The sequence below is a fragment of the Urocitellus parryii genome, chromosome 5, assembly GCF_045843805.1.
Source record: "Urocitellus parryii isolate mUroPar1 chromosome 5, mUroPar1.hap1, whole genome shotgun sequence".
In the NCBI taxonomy this organism is placed as follows: Eukaryota; Metazoa; Chordata; class Mammalia; order Rodentia; family Sciuridae; genus Urocitellus; species Urocitellus parryii.
The window spans coordinates 130481195-130490524 of NC_135535.1; the positions used below are offsets into that span (position 1 = coordinate 130481195).

Consider the following 9330-nt stretch of genomic DNA (forward strand, 5'->3'; position numbering starts at 1 on the left):
AATAGATCTGGGATAAGATCCAGGAATCTGCCTTTGTAACACATGCTTTGGGTGATTCTGCTGCTCACAGTTCATCTGTGTTTGATATAGTTGGCACTGGGATGTCAGGACATGACCACATCCTACAGATACAGATGGGCACTTGCCCCAAGGAAAATGGAGCTGCCCTATATCAATCAGCCTAAGAAGGGCTGGGAAGGCTAGTCCTAGACAAGTGAAATGGGCTATTTTTTCCCTCTTGGTTTCATGTTCTTGGGTCTGGATTCCAGGTGACCTAGAAGGGCTTGGAAATACTCCTGAGGGGTGAGGGAAGCTGCTTTCAGAGCTTGGAGGTATATTGGGGTTAGGCTGGCAATCATCCTGTGGTTGGTGCTCCTTGAGCATGATTGATTGTCCCTAAGCCTCTAGCCAGCTCTTGCTAACAGTGACAGCAACAACTGAGCTGTGACATGGAAAGATTTATTTTGCAAAGGCTGTGTCTACTCTTCAGGTGGAGGCAAAGCCCAGCAGGAAGGGTACTCCCAACATGAGCACAGCAGCAGTGGTGGCCTCAGAAGTCAGTGTCCCTGGAACCTGCTGGAGGTGGGTCAAAACAGGCAGGCCACCCAGAGTGTGGGAGCACCCAACCCCCACCACTTCTGTCCAGAAAGGGGGACCTTGGAGGATGTGGATTTGTCCTTCGACCATGCAGAAGGATACTTCTGAGCAAATTTGGAGTTTTATGGGTAAATCTTTCACTCGTACCCATAAACCAAGAAGATGGGGGCAGACTTTGGGTTATACATATAAAAATCATTTACCTTTCTATATACATCTACTTGTTAAAATATACATTTATATTAGTGGGTCTTTTACTTTTATTGAGGATTGAATTCAGGGGCATTCAACCACTGAGCTACATCCCCAGACCTATTTTGTATTTTATTTAGAGAGAAGGGCATTATGGAACTGTGATTTTTGAGGGAAGGAGTGGAATTGAGAGGGAGGGCAACCTCCCCAAGGACTATCATATTTCAGCCTGTTCAATCTGCAGACACTTCTGATGGAGATTGATATAATATAGCCAGGGCATGAACATGTGGCTCAGTCAACCTCTATTATCAATGCAATCATACATTGAATGGGCAAAACTAGGTTAAGAACCATGGCTACAAATTTTGTATAAAGCACTCCTTTTTCCATTAACTTTTATTTTAAGCTTTGTAACTGCTCCAATATTGTATCACAAATTGTTCCCCAGATTCATTATGGTTTTTCAGGACTTTTAATTCCTACGACTGACCTAGACCTTATCCTATACACATATGATCTGGTTACTCTAAGTTTCTCATAATTCCTCCAAGTAAATCATAGCTTTTACTCTTTTCTGCTCTTCTCCTGGTTCTCCTTCCTCTTGGAATACCCATGCTGTATTCTCTGGCTGACAGAAGCCTTCAGATCCCTAGAGGCTCATCTATCACACCCTCCTCATAGCCCTCCCTGCCCCTACTCCACCCCGACCTACAGCACCAGGTACAACCTTGCAGGTTCTTCCTGCCACAAGCTGAAGATGCTGGTTTATGGGTGCCCCTGCCACGTCTGCAGGAGCAGCTCAGCTATGAGGCACTCTCTTTTCTCCACCTTTGTGCTCTTGAAGAGTAGAATCAAGTTCAGCAGCTTGTTGAGAAAATATCCAAAATAAAGTAGTTGAAACCAGTTAGTGGTGAGAAGTTCTGAGGATTAATCTTATGAATCAGCTTGACCTGGGCACAGAGTGACCAGATGTTTGGTCAAACATTGTTCTGGGTATGTCTGTGAGGGTGTTTCTGGATGAGATTAACACTCAAATCAGTGGACTCAGTAAAGCAAACTTCCTCCTCATCTGTGTGAGTGAGCCTCATCTGATTCATTGGAGACCTGAATAGAACAAGAAGATGGAAGAGAATTTGCTTTCTCTGCCAAATGTTCTCAGACTGGATTACTGGTCTTCTCGTACACTCAAACTGGAACTTACAGCACCAGCATTCCTGGTCTCAGGCCTTCATATTCAGACTGAAACTACACCACTGACTCTCCTGATTCTCCTGTTTGCAGACAGAAGATAATGGAACTATCTCTGCCTTCAAAACTGTGGAAGCCAATGCCACATCAATATAGTTATAAAGACAGATACAGATATAGATGATATAAATATCTTTTTAAAAAGAAAATTTAAATTGTAGTTGGACACATACATTTATTTATTTATTTATTCATTTATTTATGTGGTGCTGAGGATCAAACCCAGCTCCTCGCACATGCTAGGCGAGCGCTCTACCGCTGAGACACAACCCCAGCCCTAGATGATATAAGTATCTTATGGGTTTGTTTCTCTCAAGAACACCAAATATGAAAGTCTAGAGTTCCTCAGTCTCCAGAGACCCTGATTCCATCTGCCCCCTCTGCTCCGGCATCTCAGCTTGGAGCCCTCTGGTCCATCATGGATACTGAGTTTTAGTCATCAGGTATGTGTTGCAGTCAGCTAGAAAGAGGAAGGGACAAGAAGGGCTTGAAGGGCATGTTCCCTCATGTTTGTTTGTTTGTTTGTTTGTTTGTTTGTTTTAAGATAAGGTCTCATAATATTGCCCAGGCTGGGCTCGAATTTGCAGTCCTTCAACTCAGCTTCCTGGGTAGCTGGGATTACAGTTGTGCACCACCTTGCCTAGCTTACCCCCTCCCTTTTAAGAATTCTCAGAAGCCCCACTTGATCCTCCACTCCTATGGCTAAACCTACTTCCAAAGGAATTGGAGGTTAGAGATGTTCAGCCAAGCTGCAGCGCACTGCTAAAACACCTTGTTAATAAAGTAGCTGGGCAGCATGGTGAATGGAAGGAGACTGGCAGCCCCTGCCACCTGCAGGCTCTGGGAGGTGTTCACTGATCGTCTGCTACTGTATTAAAGGGGACCTGGTCATCACTGAGGGCTTATGATGCTGGTCTTAGGACAAACTGTTTTAGGTCTGGGAACATTTCTAGACAGTTCTAAAACCCTTCTCATCTTATCTCCCTCATGCTGCTGGGTATAATAGGTAGATTCATGAAAAACCATCAAATCACCCTAAGTAAATCTGAATTTAATGTTATCCCAGTAAAAATACCAACAGGACTTTTTGAAAATAAAACAAAGTGATTATAGAGTTTGTATTGAAATATAGATAAGTAATAATAGCCAAAAACAGAGTAGAAATCCAAACTTGATACACAAAGGAACATATCTTATGATAAAGGTTGAATCACTAGGGAAGAATATTCTTTCTAAATATTGTCAGAAAAATTGGACAGCTATCTATAGGAAAGCTGGATTTATACCTACCCTTCTCCTGAAATAAATTTTAGATGAGTCAAATATTTAAGTGTGATAAATAAAATTATAAACTTGAAATTTTTATAAACTTGGAATAAAGAAGGCCTTTCTAATTATGAGTCAAAAAACCAAAGACATAATAGAATAAATGGATAAATTCAATTCCATAAGAATAAATATGGTTTGGTGTTTAAACAAAAAAAAAGAGAACTTGCCATCAAAAATTAGAATATCGGTCTGGGGTTGTGGCTCAGTGGTAGAGTGCTCACCTAGCACGCATGAGGTGCTGGGTTTGATCCTCAGCACCACATAAAAATGAAATAAAGATATTGTGTCCACCTCCAACTAAGAAATAAATATTTTAAAAAATTAAAATACCTGTGGGGAAAAGTATTTTCAACTCTTATTTTTAATCAATATAGTATTCCCACAAATCAATAAGAAGACTAACAGCCAACAGGAGTAGAAAAGAAAGGCAAGGAAATAAATAGACCATTCACAGAAAAGAATACACAAATGGATCTTAAACACAGGAAAAAGTGTTTAACCTCACTTATAATCAGATCAATGCAAATTGAAACTGAGATACTAAATCAAAAAGTGACAATACTCTATGTTGGTGAGGATGTGGGAAACAGGCATTCCTGAGTCAGAAGGAGTGGTATAAGTTGGTAAAATGTCAGCAGAACCATCTAGCATTATTTGCCAAAAAAATTTAAAGCATGTATCTCTTTTTTATAAGCATGTATCTCTTGATTAAGCATTATGCCCTTTAAGTGACTTATCCTAAAGCTCTACATCTACATATACTTATTTACATAGGAAAAAAGAAACTCTTTAGAGCCTGGCTTGAAATAATGAAAGGAAGCTGCCCTATATCCATGAACAAGAGACCAATTAAATAAACTCTGCTTCATTCATGCAATGAAGTCAACATGACCAGTCAAAAGAATGAGAGACCTTTGGAGTATGGTTATGGAAATATCTCCAAGATACATTGCTTTAAGTAAAAAGAAAAAAACCTGAGCATAGCAAAGTATATCTATATTATGTTACAGTTTATGCAAAATTGAGGAAGAACATATGTATATAAGCTAGATCTCTATAAAATATATAAAAAAAAAAAAACAGGAAGTAGCTACCTCCAGAGAGGGAGAGCTGGGGAGGCTGTGGGACAGCAATGACAGGGAGACCTTTTACTCTACACCACTTCTATCTTTTAAGTTTGTGTTTAAATTTAAAATTGTACATATATTGCTATTAAAAAGTAATGTGAAAAATTAAGCATCTGGGTTTAGCTTGACAGAGAAACCAGATTCTAGCATAGCAGAGGGTCACCGAAGACATGAAGACCAAGAAGCAACTGAAAGAGTGTTGAACTAAAGAGAGAATTCAGTATTTGGAAAAAAATATATATATATTCAAAATTCACTTGGCTCAAGAAAAGATGCTCAAACAGCTGTACAGTCACATGCAAAAAACTGAAGGTGGACCTCTACCTCATACCAGATACAAAAGTCAACTCAAAGTGGATGAAAGATCTGTACATATAAGCCCAAATCATAAAACCCCTTAAAGAAACCTTAGGAGTAAATCTTTATAACCTGATATTTGGTCATAGTTTTTTTTTTAGATAGGACACCCAAAGTATAAGCAGTAAAAATAAAAATATATATATTGGACTTTATCAAGATGAAAAAAAAACTTGTCCTTCAAAGGACATCATTAAGAAAGTAAAAACTCAAAAAAATGTGAGAAAAATCTTGCAAATCATATTATCTGATAAAGTACTTGTGTCTAGAATATAAAAAGAACATTTACAACTAAATAACAAAAAGACAAAACACAATTTTAATATGGGAAAAAGATCTGAATAGGTATTTCTTAAAAAAGAAATATATATATATATATACCATTTGTGTATATATAAACAAATGGTCAATAGGCCCCATGAAAAGATGCTCAACTACATTAGTCAACAGGGAAATGCAGACGAGAATCACGATGACATACCATTTTACACCCATTAAGATGACTTTTACCAAAAACAGCCAATGCTTTGGTTTGGTTTGGTCTGAGTAACTCCCAGGGCTCCATTGTGATTGAAGTCTTGTGTCCAGGGTGATGCTATTGGGAAGTGCTCTATAGAATCTTTGATAAGTGGAATCTAATGAAGTCCTTAGATGACTGTATGTCTGCCCTCAGAAGGCTCTCCTTGGTGGTTCTTTCAAGAGGATTGTTATAAAGCTTGAGTTTTTCCCCCACTGCCCTTATAGAGATGTAATTGCTTGCTTCTGACACACACTCGTACCGTTGCCATACCATGTGCCATAAGGTGATGCAGTCAGAGGGTGGCCCTTGCCCAACCTGTGTTATGCTGTTTGGATTTTTAACCTCCAAAACTTGGGCTAAATAAACCTTTTCTCTAAGTATATTAGTTACCTCAAGTATTTCATTGTAGTAATGCAAAACTGACAAATACAGTCAACACATGTTGTTGAGTCTGTGAAAAAATCAGAACCCTTATACACTCATTGCTGGTGGGACTATTAATTGGGCAGCTATTTGGGAAATCAGTCTGGCAGTTCCTATAAAAGGAATATATACAATTACCATATGACCCAGCAATTCTATTCCTAGTTATATGCCCAAGAGAAAAAGAAAATGTATTGATGCAAAAGGTTGTTCATAAATGCTTAAAGCAGCATTTATTTATCATAGCCAAAAGTTGAAATAACCCAAATGTTCATCAACTGATGAATGAAAAAGCAAAATGCGGTGTCTCCTTACAATGAAATACTACTCTAGAACAAAAAGGAACAAATATCTGATACATGCAACTACAGGAATGAACCTTGAAAACATTATGGTAAGTCAAGGAAGCCAATTATAAAAGGCCACATATCATATGAATCCATTCATATGAAATCTCCAAATAGGCAAATATGCAGAGGCAGAAAGTAATTTATAGGCTAACAGAAGGGGGACTCAGAGGTGATGGCTAAAGAATAAGGGATTCCTTTTTGATACCTAATCAGTGCATTAATACATGGATACGAGTTAACTCACTGGTAATTATGGGCGGATAGGTGTGGTTGGAAAGTCACTGGGGGCATGACTTTGAAGTCTGTATTTTGTCCTTGATGAGCAGGGCTCTCTCTGCTTCCTGGCTGTCATGTCCTGAGCTGCTTTCCTCTGCCATGCCCTTCCGCCATGATGTTCTGCCTCATTTTGGACCTAACGATAGAGTCGGCTGACTATAGACTGAACCTCTGAAATCATGGACCAAAATAAGCTTTTTCTCCTTTAGATTGTTCTTGTTAGGTCTTTCGGTCATAACACCAAAAAAAAAAAAATCTAACTAAAACAACTCATTTTTGTGTACTGGTTCCCAAATACATTAACAGTTTGTATGTAGTGAATGTACACACGTTTGCACAAGGAAAAATATATCAGAAAGAATGTTATTGCCAGAGTTATCCAAGAACAAATTAAAGAAATAGGAGAGCAGTAGAGAAACTTTCCTTTCTATTTTATATACTTCTATATAGTTTGAAATCTTTACAGTGAGCACAGGGAACTTTGTTAGTATACAAAAAAAAATTGTCAAAGCCAAGAAGTAAACTCCTCTACTGTGATGTCTATCAATTATCAACCCTTGCCTATTATACATAAGCTGATGTGATCGCCTGAGGTGGCTAATGCCATTGAACCCTTGCAAGAGCCTTACACAGCCCCATGCAATGTTTTCTTCATATAGCAGATGAAGAAACTGAGCTTTAGTGGAGGTGAGGTACTTACTGAGGCTGGCACATTTAGGTAAAAAGTGGCCAAGCTTGGGGGTAGAGTCCATGTCCAAGCTTAGGACCCCAAGTCTAAATTTTCTTGTTCTATCCCCTTTAGTTGTTAGAATGGGGATAACGCTATTTTTGTAACTTTCTCAACACTAAACTTCTGGGATTCTACCTCAACAACAATAAACATAATCCAGCTATAGTACCCATATAAAACAAACCAGGTTCATGCAACTAATTCCAAAAATGAACAAAATTTAAGCAAGAGCCTAAATAACACCAAAAGAGGCTCAGAGCAACTACAAGAGTTGATCAATTCTTATCTTTAAAATATGACCATCTCCCAAATTATGGTGTTATATTGTGTGCATGTACATATATGTAACAGTAAATCCCATCAATATGTACAACTAAGTTAACCAATAAAAAATGTGGGAAAAACTTAAATGTGCTAGTCTCAGGAGGCTGAGACAGAAGGATTGCAAGTTCAAAGCCAGCCTCAGCAACTTAGCAAGGCCCTAAGCAAGTCAGCAAGAACTTGCCTCAAAATGAAATATAAAAAGGGTGGGCATGTGGCTCGGTGGTTAAATTTAATCCCGGCACACCCCCCAAAATGCCCCCCAAAATGTGCCAGTCGTTTAAACATTCACTGGAGACTCAGCATCACTGGGAAGATGGGTTAAATGAGTTCAATGCCTCAACTCACAATGGAAAAATATCCAAACTACTTGTTGATTGCTGTACTTTCTGAAGAAAGCAGCAGAGAAGCACTAAATCTAGGCAGCACAGTGGCATTTGAGTAGAGGTACTCTGGAAATTGTCTCTAAAGAGTCATCTATTTTCCCTTTTTCTGTAAAATGCTCCCAAAACATCCAATAGAACCTTACCGTTTTTAACTGTCTTAATGTTTCTCTCAATTTGCTACAAACATTAGCCCTTTATAAGAACTTTTCCAGGACTTTATAAGAAGGTTTCAGTGCTTTGAAGTTAGAGGTGTTTCTGGATGTATTTCCCAAATATTGGCCCATCTTGTGGTTCTTTCCACAACCACCTTCTCCCCCCGTACATCCTGAGGTCACACCCACAGTTTCAGCTCTAACTTCCCGAGATCTTTCTCTAGCCCTGACTCCTTTGTAAAGCACAAAATTCCAAATCTCAATGGCCAAGTCAGGAAATTTTCCTCTTCAAATGGGTTAGGCCAACTGCAATTGGCTTCAAGATATAAAAAAAAATATATTGATTAGTATAACTGAAAAGTCCAGCTTCTAGCATAACTGAACACAAGAGATCAATAAGCAATAGCAGGGCTCTGTCTCCGCTGCTTGTTTGCTGTCCTCAGCATTGACTTTGTTCTCAGGCAAGCTCACCCCAAGTAGTGACAAGACAGCCACCAGCAGGCCCAGGCTGACATTTCACTGGCTCAGAAACCTGAATAGAAAGAACACCTTTTCTTCCCCAGAGTGGCAATAAAAGCACAGCCTGATTTTTATCAGCTCAGATTGGATCAGTCCTGTGTCCACTTAAGACCAATCTCTGTGACCTGAGTTGGCCAGGTCTGAACCACACGTTCACTTCTGGAGTAGAGAGGATGGAAACTCAATCCTATTAGAACCAACAGAATTGATAGTGGGAAAGGAATTAGTTTTCCAGGAGAAAATGAATGGCAGATCTGTTTCCAGAGTAAGGAAGAAGAGAGGCTGAGTAGCCACAAACAACAGTGTCTCACAGACGACTCACAATAAAACCAACACATCTTCTTACAATGCTCTTTTCCCCAACCACAACCCCCACATTAATTAAAGTTATGATCAATGGTCTACCTAGTTTGGAAAGTTGGGGACAGCCACAATTACTCCTTTACCATATTATTTCTCCTGAAAAATCACCAATCTGTCCTTCCCTCAATGTTTTAGCCAGCTTTCCATCACAATATCAAATAGGCAAGATAATCAGCTCACAAAGAGAAAGGGTTTATTTGGGCTCACAATTTTGGAGCTGTAGGCTCTGATCAATTGGCCTCATTGCTTTTAGGCCTGTGGCAAGGCAGCACACCGTGGTGAGGGTGAGTGACAGAGCCAATCATTCATCTCAAGGCCAGAGAACAAAAGAAAGGAGGAGAAAGGGACTTTGGTCCCACATCTCCAATGACTAGAACACCTGCCACTAAGCTCCACCTCTTAAAGGCTTAATTACCTTCCATACCTTCCAATAACAC

At 39.3% G+C, this 9330-nt stretch overlaps 1 protein-coding gene across 1 annotated transcript in view; it reads left to right on the plus strand.

Moving 5' to 3' along the window:
- Nucleotides 1–8724, plus strand: part of C5H10orf53 (chromosome 5 C10orf53 homolog) — a 30478-nt gene extending 21754 nt beyond the window's left edge. Inside the window, 2 exon segments of the mRNA XM_026410843.2 lie at nt 8473–8554; nt 8556–8724. Coding sequence (XP_026266628.1) covers nt 8473–8554; nt 8556–8724 — 251 coding nt within the window.
- Nucleotides 8725–9330: the final 606 nt, after the last annotated feature.